This window comes from Cyprinodon tularosa, unplaced genomic scaffold, assembly GCF_016077235.1.
Source record: "Cyprinodon tularosa strain WSP-4 unplaced genomic scaffold, ASM1607723v1 ctg301, whole genome shotgun sequence".
Lineage (NCBI taxonomy): Eukaryota > Metazoa > Chordata > Actinopteri > Cyprinodontiformes > Cyprinodontidae > Cyprinodon > Cyprinodon tularosa.
The window spans coordinates 930,154-949,774 of NW_024039010.1; the positions used below are offsets into that span (position 1 = coordinate 930,154).

The following is a 19,621-nucleotide window of genomic DNA, read 5'->3' on the forward strand; positions in this document are numbered from 1 at the left end:
TGGGGTTATACAAAGATTAAGCAAAAGATGAGAAATTAAAGCTATTTTTTTACTCAGTTAACAATAAAAGATAGATTTTTGTATTCAAATAAGAATATACTACTGCAATAACATTATCAACAAATGTAATATTTACTAAAATGGAAGTCAAAGTGCATCTGATTCATTCACTAGAAAAAAAACTCAGCTTTGCTCAGACCTAATCACAATGTTTTTATCCTACAACAATGTTTTGAGTGTGCTGACAAATCTGGAAATTCATATCAGCACCACACAGCTTTGGATATTGTTGCTTTCCCAAATAAAAGAGCAGCAATTTTTGCCGTCCTTGTTTTTCATGCTATAATTGCTGCGTGGCATTCAGAGATAATTTGGAGACATTTTCGCTGTAAAATGCATTGTTGGTAATGAGATGTGGTAATGAAGTAGGATGGTTTTTAAATAATGTGCTGTGTGCAATGAGGTAAGAAATCTATAAAGCTAAACAAAACAGGAATCTGGTTGGGGAGATTAGCTGTACTCTTTCCAGCATTTTTTTTCTAATGAAAGGAGGATATTAATGCCATAAAACATCCGGAGTCCAATCTAAAGTCAGAATTCTACCAAAAGTGCATGTATGCATTAAATACTCACACAAGCAGTTTTTTTCTCTAAGATAAACACACTAGTAAACTACTCTCCACAAGCATTCATTTGTACTTTTTAAGCATGTAGATTCAGTACCATGACACCACAGTGTGCACACTCCTTCTATGCACTGGTTGACTTTCTACACACCAATGGCCACTCTCCTGTTTCCTGCAGATCTGTTTCTGAACCCTAATGTCATGTTTTGTCACTTTGGGGCTGTAGTTACTGGATTGAAAATGTAAATGAGCGCTCATTTAAGCCTAATTTTCCTCAATTGCCTAATTTTCCTCAATAAAAACAGTGAAGCTCCACATTTAACATTAAAGTCGTAGGGAAGTCAAATGTGAGTCAATTTATATATGATATATATAGTCAAGACATATACATATGAAATTGTGAAATTGAGAACTTCATATATACTAAGCTAACATTAGCTTCACTGTTTATATTGAGAAAAGCGAGGCACATTTAAATTTGAACACGAACAATTACTTCTAAAATACGTTTTTATCTGCTGTTAAAAACTTTCTTTTGTGGCCAACATTAAAGTCGTAGGGAAGTCATATTTAAATGTCAAATCATTCTGGCTTAAACATGTATATAAATGTACTTATTATCAGACCATATTGTCCCAAAAGTTAGAAAATTTCTATTTTGAAAAAATCCTGTTTTAAAAACTGTGGCGGTTTTTTCGTTATTTTATGCAGGCCAGTTAGTTATATGTCAGCTTGTACACCTAAATTCGGCCAATCATATATCGACGGTCATTTGTCAATCACTATTTTTCGGTCATAGCATCTTGATTCATATGTCGCAGCTAATATATGCCACTGTTGAAATAGGAATCATTTCCTTTCCCATTGAGTTCCGTCCCAGTGTTCACGGGGATGGACGTCTGTGTCTTCAGCAGGCGTAGAGCTAACAGAACTGCCAGCGTTGCAAGGCAAGGGCTCAAACATGTACGGCTGTAAGCCTTCTACACCAAACCAAGCTTCTGTCGCACTGGCGTCCTCTTCCACAACATCTTCATCCCCGCTTTCCTCCTCTAAATAAAAAATGTATGATGATGGAGACTCATCCACGACCTCCGACACTAAACGCTCCTCCTCTTGCATGTTTCCGCTGTCCATAGCGTTCCTTGACAATGTTGTTTCCAAGTCACCAATTTAGTGCTACTTGGTCCCAATGGAATTTCCCATTGGGAACCTACTAGCACTAAGTTGCTAACTGGTTAGCAAGATGCTAAACAGGAACAGGCGAGGGAAAGCTGCTATGCGAAAAAGCAGAGAGAGCAGAACGTTAGAGATTGAACTACCGTAACAGATTCTGCAGAGTGGGAGAATAGAGATAGAATGAAGCAGAATGATGAAATAGGGGTCTCTATGTCCTCCAGCAGTCTAAGCCTATAGCAGCGTAACTATAGAGATAGCTCAGGATAACCTGAGCCACTCTAACTATAAGCTTTATCAAAAAGGAAAGTTTTAGGCCTACCCTTAAAAGAAGACAGGGTGTCTGCCTCACGGACTAAAACTGGTATTTGGTTCCACAGGAGAGGAGCCTGATAACTAAAAGATCCCAAAAAAGACAGAAATGTCTTTCTGTGACAAATTCAAGTGTATATTTTATTGCAAATAGGATAAGACTGTTTTCAGCAATTTAGCTACCTACAAGGAACTTTAAAAGCTTCAGTATGTAGGTCATTATGGAAGTTTTCATGGTCCCAATTTATTTGGAACAGTGTTGGCTGATCACTATTTCACAGAGTAACATGCAAAAAAATGTTAAACAAAATGTGACAGCCCTTTCTGCTCTCTTTTTCCCATAGGTTGCAGCCTGGCCATAACTGGAACATACGTCCTGGTGACCTTTGCACCCCACGCATCTACACACATCACAGCTCATCTGGTCCAGTACTATGCCGTCAGCTGGTACTTCCTGCTTTACCTTGTATGTAATTGGTGATGCCTATGCTGAAAACCAATGACAGTGTTTGAGATGACACATAAAGAAAGATTTGTTAGTAAAACAAAAAAAGCAAACAAAACAAATTAGAGTTCCTTCATCGGTGCTGTCGGACCTTTATTTGTCCCTTAAACTGGTGTTCTGCAATCGCATTGTTTAGATTGACCAACGTCAGAAAATGACTTAACTCAGCCCTCACACATGTTCAGCACCTGCTCTTCACTGGAAAAATGATCTAGAAATAAGTTAACATTTCTTAAACGAAGTGTATTTACTCTTAATTTGAGTAGGTAATTGAGATGATTTCCCAATGTAATGAGGATTTTTACTCTTAATATAAGATATTTAGTTAAAATGCGCTTGAAATTAGACAATGCAATTGTGTTTTCTTATTTTAAATGTACGGTGTCTTGTTCCATTGGCAAAATGTCTCTTTTACCTTCTCAATTCAAGAACAAATGCACTTATTAAAAAAAAAAAAAAAATGAAATATCTAGATTTAGATTTTTGCCAATGTTTTTTCCTCAGCGGTCCTTTGAAATCAGACGATTGTAGATTTTTTTGTCATAACAGTGTAAAAAGGAAATGCTTTAGTTTCATACTTGGAGTACATTACCACTCATCCATGTCAATCAGGTCTTAAATCACCTTAAGCAGCCAGGATATAAACTTAGCTGTTGCCATAGTAATATAACTGGATCAGAGAGCTGGGTTGAGAAAATATTATGCTTCTTTCAAAACCCACTCGACCTTGTAAACGGTAATGTTGGCTTTAGAACTGATCGCTTGACTGGATTTAAAAACACTTCAGAGGTGCTTGAAGATGTGTGTGTTATGCGGGGAGGTGGGGCTCCCTACTGCTTTAACTAGTTAGCTATTAACTAGGTAACTTGAGCACTTTGTTAATTTAGACAGTTTTTTTGTCACTTGTGTGAAAAAAGTTTTCAACTGTTTAGTCCAGTAAAGGAGATCAATGGATTTACTCAGTCGGCACTTTATTTACTTTGCAAAGTAAAGGAGAACAAGACATTCACATTCACAGCATGATGGTCTGCCAAGTTCTAACCTAGACAAAGTTGTTCCCTTACTTTTAAGGCAGAGTCAAAACAATAACAGACACTTTGGTTAAACAGTTACCTTGAAAAAGTATGTGGTTTTGTTATGGGAAAAAAGGTATGTCTTGTCTATAACCATCTTCCACTCAGACATTTTGTGGCCTTGCAAGTGAGACAAACTAGCTGAGAAAAAAACATTTTTAGAGAGTACATAGCATACATCAATATACTGAACTATTTTTAGAGGTACATCTAAAAAAATGTAATTTGTGTAAAAGTTGTTTTTCTTTTTTGTCACTCATTTTTGTACATTAATTTTACGCAGAGTGAAGAATATGACGCCTTTATGAGATTGAACAGATTGCATCCTGGTGTGGCATGAAGACGATCAGCCTGTGGTTCTGCTGAGGTGTATTGAAGCCGAGTTTGCTGTGAAAGCAGTCTTCTTTTAACCTGACTCCAGCAGATGGATTTGCTGGATTTGCTCCGCATATTCATCTGGAAACCTTCCGATGAAGTAATTTTGGGAAGGGGCAAAAATACTGGTTAGCTGATTGGCCTATGTTGGTGATAGACGGGCCAAATAAACCAATCAGATCAACGACGCATATGACGTACTAACAGAGCGACGAGGAAAACACAACCACAAGCCAGGCACAAGCCAATTGATAGATCAAACTCTTTCCGAAACCAGTCGGGAGAAGAGCAAAAACATCTTTTCCTCTGAGAAAAGCCTCCAGAGCAGTGTTTTGCTCTTCTTTAAGTGAAGAAATACTCTGTAATTCTGATAAAACTTGCTCGATGGCCACGCTAACGCTAGTTTCATCGGCTGAAGCCGCCATGTTCTTTAGACTGAACTGTTGCGCTTCTCGTTGCGTCACACCTCAACCCGCCTCAAAGCCAACACTGATTGGACGTTCGTTTGGTGAACTGCTCCAAATTTTCTTTAACGGAAAGTAGCCAGACTGATCTGCGAGTGAAACCTTGAAAGCTCGTGAGATCAGGATGGTCTCACGAGGCTAGCCTTCTTTGGCTCATGTGCATTGTTAGGTCCTGTGTCTCTCATCTGGATGGGATTCTCTAAAATATCCTGGTAGATAAATGGATCGACTTTGACTTCAGAAAGACAGTGGACCGACGGCAGCAGATGACAGGGTCCCCCCAAGCCTTCACTGACTGAGGAGACTTCATCTCCTTCCTGGGGACTTTGGCTAAAAGAACAATAGTTATTGCTTTTTCATTAACCATCAAATGGCATAAATTGTAATTATGATTATTTCACTAGATGGAAACACTTCAACTTAAAAAAAAAACTTACTATTTGATCTGTTTTTTTTTTTTTGTCATATCAAAATTCTTATATTTTGCAAAACTTCAATGGAAACACTCTCATATGTTGTGTTGCGAGAAAAGTTCTTTTTAAGAGGAATAAGAGGACCTGAGGTAGTTAGAGGATGATGGTGTGGCATTTTTGGATTCACAAGGACACTGAGTTTTTTTTTTGCATTAAGTCCATGATGATGCATACTAGAGCTGATGCTGAAATAGAGATTTATCTCGTGTTTACATCTGTCGCTGCCATGTTCTTTTCAAGAGTAGTTTTCATGAATGGAGGTATCCATCCACCCATCTTCTACCGCTTATTCCATCAGGGTCACGGCTGGGTGGGTGCCTTTCTCCAGCAGTCTATGGGAGCGGTGCACTGTGGATAGGTCGCCAGTCCATTGCAGGACCACACAGAGTCCCGCAACCATGCACACACACACCTAAGGACAAATTAAAAATTCTAATCAGCCTAACAGTCATGTTTTTTGGGGCTGTTGGAGGAAGCAAGAGTACCCGGAGAGAACCCTCATTGCTTAAACATAGCTGAAGATAGGTACCTAACATGGAAATGCCATAGTTGGAAAAAATAGAATAATGACATAGGTTCGTGCACATTGGTAATGGAAAATAAACTGACTACTACATCCAGTGTTTCACAAAAATATTGGCATATTCTGAGCCTTTTCACATTTTTTACAATACAAATATGAACTTTGATGTTTATTGGTGGATTTCATTCAGTGGAGAAATCAAACTATTGATGAGTAGTAGCCAATCACAGACAGTTTACTTTCCCCTGATGATTTCATCCTTAACGTGAGAAAAGTTTCCATAGGTGAAAAGAAACAGGTCCACATGCCAGTAGGGGAGGAGCATGAACTCATGTTTTTGATATTTTCTTAAGGTACTAAATCTGCACACATATGTTCAAAATCTACATTGAGAGTAGATTATGTTTGTGTGTTTAAAATAAAACTGATCATATGAGTATGTATTGATTGGGTGCACCTTGGGCAGAATTCGTATTTTATGTAAACCCAATTGGCAACACTGCACTGCACAGTCACACAGTCTCCCTCAGTGCTATGGAATCTGCTAACAGACCACTTTGGATCACTAGATTAGGAAGTTATGGATATCCTTGTAAATTCTAGGTCAGATTCACCTCCCTGGATTAAATATTTCATCAGAGAACAAACAATATGTCTGATCAGGTGGCCTAACAGCTTTTAGCGTGGTGAGCTCTGGTGTTTAAGGGAAGCTCAAATCCCTCTAAAGCAGATGTCATGGATTAGCGAACCAGGGTCTGGATCCGGACCCACCTGCTGGCTAATCCGGACCCAACCTGATTTAAAACATTTATAAATTACTGCATGTTGTCCAACAGCAGTGTCTAACTTCACTTGCCACTTGTCTCCATTAAAACCCAGGGTTTAAAGCCTTGCAGGGCATCCTAAAGCCCACTGCTCTCATTAAGCCATAAAAAGGTCAGGTCAGGTGTTTTATACAAAAAGTGAGTCAGGAATTTGTCTATATATCAAACTGAGCGATTGTTGTTCTTTACTTCAAAAAACAATTTAGATTTTTTTTTTTTATCAATGTATAACATGGATGCATAAACACCTCATTTTATTTCAGTGTTAAATTCTGTTTAAAAAAACAGATTATAATTAAAAATGTCTTCGGACCTTACCTGGTTGATGATTTCCTTTATGCAGACCCTACTGATTTTTAATTGGTTACCGCCGCTCTAAAGCATTGCTCTCAGTCACATGACTCATTCAGTGATGGATCCGACCCTCAAACTACAAAGGCGAGTTTTTAAGTGGGCCAGCCCACATGGAGCATTAATGCACCGCTGTATATTGATCTAAAACATTATTTAATATGTCTCAAATTAAGCTAATTCCTGAGTTAAAATTTTGTTAGTTTAAGAGCTGTAAAATTTGGCATGTTCAATGTAGCTTAACCCTGCACTGGGAAAAACAATCTAGCAATGGAATGACTATTTTTACTCTTAAAATAAGATAATTAAATAACATGCACTTGAAATAAGACAATGCAATTGTGTTATTTAATTTTAAATGTAAATTGTCTTGTTCTATTGGGAAAATTTCTCTTTTACCTCTTCAATCCAAGAACAAATGCACTTATTTTATGAAAAAATGACTAGATTTCGATTTTTTTCGAAAGTGATCCAACGCTGCAAAACTGATCATAAAATGAGCAAAAAAAATTATCTTAAAATAAGTTTATCTACCCTTAATTTAAGTGGGTAAATAAAATTGTCTGCAAAAGGAATAGGTATGTTTAGCCTTAAAAAAATAGATATTATGCACTTGAAATAAAAGACTGCAGTTGTTTATAGAATATATATTTTAAAAGTAACCTCATTACCTTTAACAGACCATAATCACACTGCAAAAAAGATCTAGAAATAAGTAAGAATTTCTTAAATTAAGTTTATCTCATTTAAATGAGATAGTTTGGCAATGGAATGAGTATTTTTTACTCTTAAAATAAGATGATTAGATAATATGCAATTGAAATAAGACAATGCAATTGTGTTTTCTTATTTTAAATCTACATTGTCTTGTTCCATTGGCAAAATGTCTATTTTACCTCCTCAATTCAAGAACAAATGCACTTATTTAAAAAAAAAATGACTTATCTAGATTTCAATTTTTTCCAGTGCACCAGTGTTTAAAGAATAGATCAATATTTACCCTCTTTTATAGCTTGTAGCATTTTGTCATTTATAATAATAGCAAAGACCTAATATGTGTTAATTAAAATTTGATATGTCACTAGTAAAAATAACTGGCAGCTATTTAGGTGATCCATGTTCCAAAATGGAGGCATTATTTCAAAGCAAAAGTCAATGAACAGGATTCACAGAGGAGGAATTTTTTATTCAATACAGGCATAATGAAACCATTCACTTCATAGTTATGTCTGGTTTGAGTATTTTGGTAAAACAGACTACAGGAGGGATTAATGACATTCAGAAGCAGCAGACCTGTAGCATGTCGGCTCATGAGTGGAGATGAGCAGAGATTAGAAGAGCTGAAAAAAGTAAAAATACCGGAAATGGAAAAGTTTGAAAATTCCATTCCCTTGACAAACAGTCACACCTCCCCAATTCAAGAAAAAAAGTGCTTAATTTAAGAAAAATTACTTAGATTTTTTTTGCGATTAACCTTTTGTGCTCCTTGATCTTAATGATGCTGTTTGCTCACAAATGCTCTCTAAAGAAGCTTTGGGGCTGAGAGCCGAAAACTGGACTTCAAAGGTGTCTGCATATTATTTTTCCTAATTTAATATCTGTGAATCATTTATTCAACTTCTACTTGATGCTCATCTGTTGCATACAATCCCAGTAAAACACATTAAAGTTTGTGGATTTTAATTGTAACAAAAGAAAAAAGGAGATAAGGTCAAAGTGTGTTAATGTTTTTGAACGGCACTGAACCCGTCTTCAGCTGCCGGGGCATCGATATTCAGGACACGTCACCTCCTCAGCCTGTATCATTCCACCTTTGAAATCTGTTTTTCCTGACCTCTAAAAACCTTGATATTGAAACAGCAAGTGCATAAAAATGCACCAGAGAAATAAATGTCTGTGCAGGTGAAACCAGACGGATGTCTTGGAAGACAGATGTAGTTAATGGCCCCTTCTTTTTTCAGGTTGCAGTGACGGTAATCCAGAAGAACGCTGTTTGCCTTTTCTGGCTGTGCATTAGTTAACTCTCTCCTCAACTGGCAGAATGATTGCCTCCAAAAAATGTGGGATTAATTGTAGCTGGTGATTAATCAGAGGAAATGAAATATTATTGCTGTCTGGTGATCATTAGCAGAGGGTGTCCCATCGTGTGGTTTAGAAGAGCCCTTGCTGGTATCCCCAGTGTGTGTGTGCTGCCGTTAATGACCCAGGTCTCCGGTAATCCATTTTCACATAGAATAATTACATTCTGGAATAAGTCCTTTATTTAACATACTTTAGAGACATTTAAAGGTTACCTCGCCCTTTTCCCCTCAGCACTGCTGCATCCATTAAATCTGCATGCTGTCCGTGAACAGCCGGACTCACAAGGACAGCTCCAGGCCCTTCTCATTAAAGACAAGAAATGCATTTCTTTTTTTTTCCTCAGCAGTGTCATTTATTTTAATTAAATTGTGTTGTTCTCTGGCTTTGCGTTGCCTTTTCTTATAGATATGACAATGAGGGAAAGTTCAGTGCTGATTTTCTGTTTTCTAAACAACAGTTGAGAAATGAATACATTATTAACTCTCATAACCTTCCTTTCTTTTTCTCAACAGTTTATAGAGGTGGTCGTGTTTTGCATTCTGCTCTATCTATACAAGAAGAGAGGTGTGAAGCACATTGTGATCGTGATGCTGCTGGTGGCCCTGCTCGGTAGGAACTGCTAGAAAAGTGTCTAAAGCAGGCCAGAGGTTATAGATTAAGCTATTTTAAGTAGGCAGAGGTGGCCTAGTTGCTTGGCTACCAGAAACAGACTTCTGCTATTGTTTCTGTTAAAAGATGAGTAGAAAACAATGGGAACAAATATTAATTCACATTTGCAGAGAAACCACCTCCACAAGTTTAACAAAACAGGGAGGTGGATTGTTTTTTGTTTTTTTCTACAAGTTGAACAAATGCTGAAGCGCTGCTCTGCCTTTGCAGCCTCTCTTACGGTCATCTCGGTCAAAGCCGTGTCAGGGATGATCACAGAGTCGATAAAAGGCCAGCTGCAGCTCATCTACCCCATCTTCTACGTCATGCTCGTCGTCATGGTGGCCTCCTGCGCTTTCCAGATCAAGTTAGTCAAGCTTTTATTGTTCCCAGCCTCTGTGTGATCCTTATTTTAAATCACCCCTGTTCACAACAGGCTCAATGTATTTAGTGGATTTCAGTTTTCTAAACATAGATCATTATGCAATGTTTGGTTGAAAAAAAGGGGGGAAAGATAACTTTGCTTTTGTTTTCTCCACAGATTCCTAAATCAGGCAATGAAAATGTTTGATGCCACGGAGGTGGTTCCCATCAACTTTGTGTTTTTCACTGCAAGCGCCATCATTGCAGGTATGCAAAGTATTCTCTGAAGAGATTCTTTTGAACAATGTAATAATTGTCAGATTTTTTTATATAGATATTGTCATGATGTTACAAAGTTCAGACCCAGATGCAAAAAAACCAAACAGAGAGACCAGGGAAAAGGTTTAATGGGTTTTATTGAAGAAGTTTAGCAGAGGGACAAGTGTTGCTCTGAACAGTGCTCAACAGGAACTGTAAAGTGAGAGGAAGACACAGCGGTTAGTTCAGGCTCAGTGGGGAATTTGAGTCGAGAACTTGGGGAAGAGGATTTGGTTGCCGAATCACGTTTCCAGAGAAGTTGTTGAATCCTTGGCTCCTGTCTTTGTGCCGTGGTTCGAGTGTTTATCTTATTCGGTGGAGGGCGGAACAGGAAACCTCCTGTTTGAATCCCAGCTCAGTCTGAAGATCAGTTGATCCTTCCAGGGAGAGAAGGTCCGAGAGATCCAGTTTGCAGGATGACTTCCTGCCGAGAGGCAAAGACAATAACAAAGTTAAACTCAGGTTGACAAAAAGCTCAGCTTGACTCAGCAAAAAAACTCCGCTTGGCTAGAGTACCCTAAACTGGCAAACACTCTGGCGTCGAGGTAGTGGCAATCAGCAGCTTAAGAACACTCTGTTTAACGAGGAAACCATCAGCAGGTGTGTGAGGAGGCGGACCAGAACCAGGCTCCTCCTGGTGGAGGAAGGGAGACATACACAGAAACACAACACAAAAACAGGAGTCCTGACAGATATTTTCATTAAACATTCTGACAGATAAAAAAAAAAATCCACAAAGTTTTAATTTAGACTATTTGTGATATTTTAGGCATAAACATTATATATACATTATATTAAACATTGCATGGATGATTAAGGGCCGTACCTCCACATAATTTAGAATATATTTATTTTTAAAGAAGAAAATTTTATGGACATTTACTTATTTAATTATGCATTTTATAATTTGATTATATATTTACTATAATACTGAAAGCAAAATAAATGATATATACCGTATAAAACCTAAAAGTTACATATTTTCTGATACATTTGTTAACATTTGCATTTCTGTCTTTCATTATATTTATTGGCCCTCCATACATCTCGTAGATCACAGCACAATCATAAACCCGACTTTGGGAACCCCTGATGTATTGTTTTGTATTGTTTGTTGGTCTGAGCCCTCTTTGCTCACTGCATCAGTTTGTCATGTTTGGTGGCATTTCCCCCTCATTTGAGTGATTCCAGAAAGACCTCACTGGAAAAAATGTAAATCTAGATAAGTTGTTTTTTCTTAAAATAAGTGCATATGTTCTTGAATTGAGGACATAAAAGAGACATTTTGCCAATGGAACAAGACAATTTAGATTTAAAATAAGGAAACACAGCTGCATTGTCTTATTTCAAGTGCATATTATCTAATTATCTTATTTTAAGAGTAAAAATACTAATTCGATTGGTCAATTATCTAATTTGCCTATTCAAATCAAGGGTAAATACACTTAATTTAAGAATTTTTTACTTATGCTGATACCACAATAGTTTAAACATGAAATGTATCCTCATCAGCACCCCTGGTACAGATGTCTAAAAAATAAATCAATAACATGAACTTTAATTGAGGTACAATAGTCACACGATAATATTTCTTTGAAAAACAATCTAGCTGTACCTTAAAGGTCAAATACAGACAAATGCTTCTGATCAAATTTACGGATAAAGATGAAAAAAAAATAAACAACGTTGAGAAAGAAAAAGGTCGTCCTCTTTAGCTGCCTGGTCTGGAGAACTGCTTCAGTTTCAGAGGCAGGAACCAGACCAGTGATGTTATTCGGCTGTTTGCTTCTTTCCCTGCATGGTCTACTGCTCCGTTTCCCTTCTAAGCCGGACATATTTCAGTACCAATGACCCACTTCAGAGCCAAACACTCCAACTGTTGCGCTGCATACTGGGTTTCCCTTGGAAACCGCTTCCTGCTAATACATGCGGCTGGTTTCTGGTCGCCTCCCTCTCACTGTAAAAGAACTCATCCATGTTTTCCAAAAGAGCATCAGGTTAAACAGGAAGAGATACAGTGCCTAGCTCCAGTAATCATTGGATGAGAGGAAAGGTTAGCAAAAGGTCAAGTTGTGCTGCTGCGATAAATGATTTTCATGTGTTGGAAGTGTTTCATCTCAAGGTAAAGTTTCCTAAAGTTCAGGATCTTCTATCTTTGTCAAAACTAAACTATACACAGAATTTTCTCCTCCAGAATGAAAGTAAGTCTGACTTCATCATTTTTGGTTCCAGGGATGTCCTTCAGGTTCAGTCCAGGAACAGGGGTTCAGTTAGCATTGCCGTCAGGAACCTGGGAGTTGTCTTCATATTCTCAAAAACATCAGGAAAAATGTGCTGCTTGAATGGTCTTTTTTATGAGGAATTATTAAAAGAAAAACAGGAAAGTAGTCTTTGAGGTGCAAATGTTTTTTTTTTTATTTTAATAATTTTTTCCATTTGAAATCCCATTTCAGTACATACTAAAAAGGAATCCTGGAATCCTGGAAAATTATACTAGGCAGGTTTAAGTGCGGATTTTTTACTGAAAGCCGGCGGGCAAAGTTTGCAGAGAAATGTAAGATTGTTGCCATCATCCTCACCGACCACCTGGTCAGAAACCTGTTTTAAGTGATCATACTGCTGCTTTGTCGCCTCCACGGTCGCCTCCATGCTGCTGTGGCTTCCACGCTGCATTTCGTTTTGATGACGCACGTGGCTGTAGGCTACGGCACTGGTAGCTGGTTTTGCCAGATTGGGTGTTTTTCCCGCTACATATTAAGGCCTGTTTACGGTGTGATTTAGCCGGGGTTTCGCCTGGAGGGCTCTATAGTAATTTGGCAACCTACGGAGTTGAACTGAGAGAGCGTGCCGTTCACAGACACCAGAATGAACGAGTTCACAATAACGTTCATTAGGCAGTAATACAGTACGTTCAGTTCACGTTCACCCAAAATATGAACGAGTTCATGAATTTTCATTCAATGAACGCGTTCAGGCACAACAGTGACAACAAGGGGTCTTGAGGGGAACGCCAGAGCAGAATCTGAACATCAAAGATTCAGGAACCAGTCCTCAGCGCACAGAGACACGAAATGTAAGAGAGCCAAAGCACAACAAACTGAGGGAGACAGGAGACAGAGTTAGAACTAGGAATCCGAAACGAATAACTCACAGGAACTGTGACTGTCGACTGGACAGTGTCCTAGGCGTACCACAATGGTCTAACACTCTGGCGTCCTTCAGCTGACTGAAAACTTCTTTTTAAGTTCCAGCAGAGCAGCCCCAACGAGCTGCAGGTGCGGGGCCACGTCCACCTGTCCACAACAGCCACCTGTGGAAGAGAATCAGCAGAGCATAGAACACAGAATTCTGACAGAAACCCTTTCTCTCACACCAAGACCTGGAGAAGGTGATTCACGCATTAATTAGTTCTCTGTTGGACTACTGCAACGCTCTCTACTGTGGCCTCCCACAGTCATCACTCCAACGGTTACAGTTAGTACAGAATGCAGCAGCTCGTCTCCTCTCTGGCTCATCCAGGCAAAGCCACATCACTCCCATCCTCTCCTCCCTGCACTGGCTCCCGCTCCGTTTTAGGATTTATTTCAAAGTTTTAACACTTGTTTTTTAAAGCCCTTCATGGTCTCGCACCGCCTTATTTAGCAGGGCTGATCTGCTGATGAAATGGTTCTGGACGTCCCCAGGTCCCGGTATAAGCAGTGGGGCGATCGTTCCTTTGTGGTTACCGCAGCTAAACTGTGGAACAATCTGCCCCTCGGTCTGCGGATTCTCACTGATCTGCATCTTTTTAAATCCAGATTAAAGGATCTTTTTTTTAAACTCGCTTTTAGTACTTAATTGTTGTTATGCTTATGATTTTTTATTTATTTTTTGTTTTTGTTTTTATCTTTCTGTGAAGCACCTTGGTCTTCCTGGTGTTGTTGTAAGGTGCTATATAAATAAACTGATTTGATTTGATGTAGTTACTCTACAGCAAATATGTTAACACAGAAAACATTTCTTCAGTACCTTAGATTATGAGTCATTAACACAGCCAGGTCTGAAAATGCTCAATAAAAAGTTGGTTAAATTAAATGTTTAGGGTCTGTAAAATAGAACAATTGATGTTTCCAGCTGAAGCGCTGAAATAATGTTTTATCCACAATTACTGACAAATTGAACAGGTTAATAATTAACAGATGACTGCAGGTTTTCTATGGAGTAAATGGTTCATTATTACTGGACCCAAAGAACATGTTTTGTAATTGGAAATTTGACAAACATTTCTTAACAAAAAAGATTTTCAGACTAACTTTTTTTTTCAAATGTGTTTTTCATATTTTATTTTTTCAGTTTTTCAGATAGAATTTTAGGAATTGCATTCTATTCAAATTGAGTTTTACAGATCACTTTCTCTTAACTTCAGAGGGGGAGTGGCGGCCAAACCCACAGACTGCCACTCTGTGTCTTTGTGCAAGACCCTTAACCCCAAACTGCTCCCCGGGCGCCGCACAATGGCAGCCCACTGCTCCCCAAGGGCATGGGTTAAATGAAGAAGTAATTTTCTCCAATGTGTGATTAATAAAGTTCAGTTTTATCCATCCATCTATTTCTGTCACGATTATCCATTCTGGGGTCACGAGGGGTGCTGGTGCCTATCTCCAGCTGTCTACAGGCAGGGTACATCCTGGATGGGTCGTCAGTCCATTGCAGGCCAACACAGAGACAACAACCATTCACGCACACACTCACACCTAAGAAGAATATAGAGAAGCAGATGAACCTAACAATTATGTTTTTGGACTGTGGGAGGAAGATGGAGTACCCAGAGAGAACCCAAGCATCCTCAGGGAGAACACGCAAACTGCATGCAGAAAGACCCCAGGCCGGGATTCAAACCCAGAACCAAGGCAGCAGTGCTACCCACTGTGCCACTGACCAGCCCTCTGATTACTTTTATATACTATATTTATATATATGTTATTTTTTTCTTTATTACGCACATCTGAGGGCCTTTCCTTTGAAGGGAGAAGCAAAGATAGTTGGGTTTGGGGGCTGGTGGTAAATAAATCCTTGCTGCCCCCCAAGCTTATATTACGCTGGTGGAAAGCCTGCCTGCCTGTTAAAGGATGAAACTCTCCACTTGTTTTTGACTTCCGTCCAGGCTCGGACGGGTAATCTGTGATATCGGGCATTTGGCCGGTGGGCCGGTCCTAATTTCAGCGTGCGAGGGCCGGCCTTCGTTTAATCATACCGGCCCCAACACTTAGTCTACGGCAGAAGCACCTACCGGTGACAATATATAACTCAAGGAGCTCAAGAAGTAATACAATATTAACTACCTATATCATGCATGCAGTATATATAGCCCTTCCTTGTCATCCTTCATCCTTGTGACGGTTGGCATATGGTGTAAGTTTCTATTTCTTCAAACTGTAAAATCTTTGCAACAAACTAAATTAAAATAAAGCTAAACTTCTTTCTTTAAAACAGACTACGTTGTTCCTCTATAATAAGTGGGCTGGTGTAGATGGAAAAATGCCAGGGCCGAAAATCGTTCCCAGTCTGGGCCTGCCACCATCTAAATAAACAGAACATTTCTAATACATTATTTTGAGCCTAACAAATAACCTTTTAAGAAGCGATCACTGTAAATTCTGCCAGTTGTAGTTGCTTTCCAGGTCTCTCTCACGACAGCCACTGTCTCGCTCGCCTTTCTGGGTATTTAGGAAAGCGATAAAATGAGATGCCGTCCTTTCTTTCTTGTCAGCTGGTACACCAGTATTGGTGTTTTAGAGGTAGTATGGTGAAAAACAACCGTAGTTGCTAGTTGTTTTCTATGTATGTAAGGTTTTGTTTTGCCATCCAAAGAGGAGCGGTCGCAGGCGTCACCTGATTGGCTGACATCAGCTGTACTATTGGTCTGCATGGATGCTAGCAACATTTTTTTTGGTCAATGTGCGGTTCAAAAGTATAAATGTTATCTGAGAAACACAATTTGAAAACAATGCAATTTGTAAAACTACATTTGAAAACATACAAAAATAAAATAACATATAAATTCTGCAAAAACACATAGAAGAGATAAAATTTTAAGTTAAAATATGTAAAAAAAAAAAAAAAATTTAATTGGATAAAATAAAAATAAATAATATGGAAAGTATAAAATAGGCAAAATATGCAAGAGAAATAAAGTATTTGTTTTAATCAAAAAACATTAAAAAAAATCAGATAAAAGTCTGTACTGTTTGCCAACCAGTTGCTTAAATGCTCATGACGCTCTGCTCCTGCTATCTGAAATACGCTGCAGGAGCTCTTGATGCGCCTTTATGCGCTTTAACCATAGACTTTGCATGTAAACCAGCTGCTTCTGTTCAAAGCACGTTCGGTGTGAACTCTGCAGAACAGATAACCCAATCAAACCTTTAACTTAACGCTTCAAAAGATATTCAGCAAGCTCAAGTCGCCACCAACTCACAAAGGCTTGTCAGATTTTCTCCCTCGTTTTGCAAATTTTTTGGGCTTTTACCTTCAGTCTGAGATGTAACGAAGAGACGAAGCCATTTCTAAATCATCCATGTTGCATGACTTTAACCTTCTATTTTGCTGCTTTTGTGTCAATAAGACAACATCCCCAAATTGACGTCCATTCGGTGCTACGTTTAGATTCGCCCGTTTTATGGTGGAAGTTTAGAATTGTGAGATTTGCAGAGAAAGGAGGTGTTAATGGGGTTTGAACTTCTCCGTACGTCCGTTTCACGCACTGAACCATCATAATTAATTTATGCAAAGGAAACTCGGTTTTGCATTTTATGACCCCTTTAATGCTTTTGACACATGGGACATATCCTACAACTCTCTGCAAGTGAAGTCATTAAAGATAAGTTCTAGATGTTCATTTCTGTGCAGCATCATGAGCACAGGTCTGTCACCATAGCGGGGGAAAAGTCACAGCGTGTGTTTGGAGTGACTCTCCTTTAGAAAACAGATTATTTTTCTTGATATTACTATTGCTGTATCTGCCCACACAAATAACACACGATTGACTCTGCGGAATAACAAATTGCTTCTGTATTTTATCAGCAGTGGAAGAACATCCGTGGGCGACTTTTGCTCGTAAGATTAGTTTTTTGTCCACTGTGAAGATAATGAATGTTTTGTTTTTAACCTTCTAATATCCAGAGCAGAGAAATGCATGATGAAAACGTTTGTGTCTGCCTTTTGGCAAGTTAATCAGATCCTGAGAGAATGATTTGCTCTGTTTTCTTGGTGCTCTGTGTTGTAATTTATTTTTTTATGTGCAGCAGTCTCCTCTTAACTTCAGTGCTTATGGGGAAATATGGTTCAACCTTTTTATTTTTTCTGTTGCAGGGATAATATTCTACCAGGAATTTGAAGGCTTGGCGTTACTGAATATTTTCATGTTCTTATTCGGGTAAGTTCTGCAAACATCACTAATCATTGGGTCTTAAACGACGCCACCAAACGCTGGTGCTCATCCTCCCTGAAACTCTCCTCCAGCTGTCTTCTCTCCTTTGTCGGGGTTTTCCTGATAGCCCGAAACAGACCAAAGATAAAGCAACAAGACCGCACTTTCATCCCCATGGATAGGATTCCTGGTAAGTTATTTTTTTTAATAAATCATTGTATTGCCTAACAGGCCAGACAGAACCTGGATGAGTTTAGCAGCAGTGACCCTGGCTACGGGGTCCCCATCTAATGAGCTGCGCCGTCCATGTTCACAGGGAGGAGGAGCACAGACAAAGTGCAGCCCGAGGCAAAGAGCCAAACATACGGATCGCTGGCAGCCAAACTTATGTGCAACAGAGCCGACCAAACAGACGATTCATAGGAACCATCTCCATCTGTCGGGACTGCTGCTGTACTCCATTAGAGAGTCTGTGTGCAGCTTTTCCAGGGTTCAACCAAATCTGTTATTAAAAGCAGCAAAGAGAAGGAGTTAGTCCTTAAAAAGAAGTTTGTCTGCCTTAAAATGTGTTCCCTTATTGTCTTCTGGCTGCATTGAGATAAAAAAGTGATGCATTTCTCTCAGTTCAACAGATTTTTGTCAGGTAAATAAACTAAACAGTTTTCTGTGGACAGGTGCTAAATATGTTTTATTAGTCTGAGGTTATGGTATACATCAAAATAAGTGCACTACTGCCCCCTAAAGGTGGGAAAATGAATCCTGACTTCCCCCCTTTACTGTTCAACCTCAATCATCTGATGTAAATTTACCCAATTATTAAAAAAGGAAAAGTCAGCACCAAAGCATTGTTTTTTTTCCTTCCTGTCTAGTGTACTGTAAATACTCTGCCATGTGTTTAAATTCACCAGTATGCCATACTGAGGTCCGTCTCCCACTTCTTTTCATAACTGCTGCTTGAAGCACAAGCGTGCCGCTTCCTCGCCCATCTTCACCTCGGATAAACCTCACACTGCACGCTTGGCTTAACTGCTACCAAACTGTGGTGTTGCCAAGCAACAAAAACTCTTATCTGCCACCTACACATCATGGGATATGTGGGAAACCACAGTTCATGCTAGAGGAACTATAAGAAGATTCAAAGTTGAAGTGTCTGTAGTTGGATGCATGTGGAGAGCTTTGCAGGAGTGTCGGCAGGAGAGAAGGTAAAAGGCTGAATGTTAAACAAAAGTCATTTCTCGGTTCAGCAACTTTTGAGCAAAATTAATTACATCTTGCTGCAAATTCTCCCTTTAATCAAGGTCTAGACCCTGATAGGGCCCCTCTATCCATATAATTGTGCAGCTCTGCCTGTGTCCCAGGGTTAATATTTCTTTCTAGACCTGGTGGTGAAAATGCATCGACTGGAGCGACTATATAGAGGCGCGTTCAGGGGGGATGTGTTGTAAAAAGGTGTGACAGGTACGTTTTTAGTGATGCTCCAGGCATGGTTATGACAACGCATTGAAGTTGGAAAATCTGAACTTTTGTGTTTTGTCACAACAACCAATCAGGGACTTGATGTGGCGTCAGGAGGAAGGAGCAGGGTGGAGACAAATGATAGAAAAAATAATATTGACCGGATGATGTAAGGAATGTTCAGTTTTCACCACAGAGACGCAATCACATGTAGGTTGCAGAGTCGCTTCGGACCTTCCACAGCAGCTCTTCATTTCAGAACCAGTTAACGTTTTAGTAAATATTGAAGATTTTAAGCATTTTGACTTTTTTTAACTGAATAACTGCTTTGAGTTTGTGGATGAGAATGACCTTGAGGGGTACCGGTAATGAATTTTAATCAGCATCCATTGATTGCTAACATCCAAGTTTGACCTTCAGTTTTTATCAAGATTTTGTTTTGAAAAAAGATGGAAAATATGAAACAATACGTGTTTTAACTGCATGAGATAGAAGCCTTTGCAGAGGTAGATAACATTATTGGATAAGATCACTTTCACTATGCATCTACAGATAAGAGGTCTAGAAATCAAGAAAATAGATACGACCAATCAATCTGTGCAATCCTAATGTTCTGTTTTTTTGTAAACCTAAAAAAATAAGATGGTG

At 38.9% G+C, this 19,621-nt stretch overlaps 1 protein-coding gene across 1 annotated transcript in view; it reads left to right on the forward strand.

Annotated features, from left to right (window-relative positions):
* LOC119787795 (NIPA-like protein 2) overlaps positions 1–18,360 on the forward strand; it is a 66,932-nt gene extending 48,572 nt beyond the window's left edge. Inside the window, exons 5-11 of the mRNA XM_038291837.1 lie at positions 2,456–2,577; positions 9,294–9,390; positions 9,661–9,796; positions 9,971–10,059; positions 17,461–17,524; positions 17,611–17,708; positions 17,835–18,360. Of these exons, the coding sequence (XP_038147765.1) occupies positions 2,456–2,577; positions 9,294–9,390; positions 9,661–9,796; positions 9,971–10,059; positions 17,461–17,524; positions 17,611–17,708; positions 17,835–17,941 (713 nt within the window). The 3' untranslated portion in view covers positions 17,942–18,360. The remainder of the gene's footprint in view (positions 1–2,455; positions 2,578–9,293; positions 9,391–9,660; positions 9,797–9,970; positions 10,060–17,460; positions 17,525–17,610; positions 17,709–17,834) is intronic.
* The last annotated feature ends 1,261 nt before the right edge of the window (positions 18,361–19,621 follow it).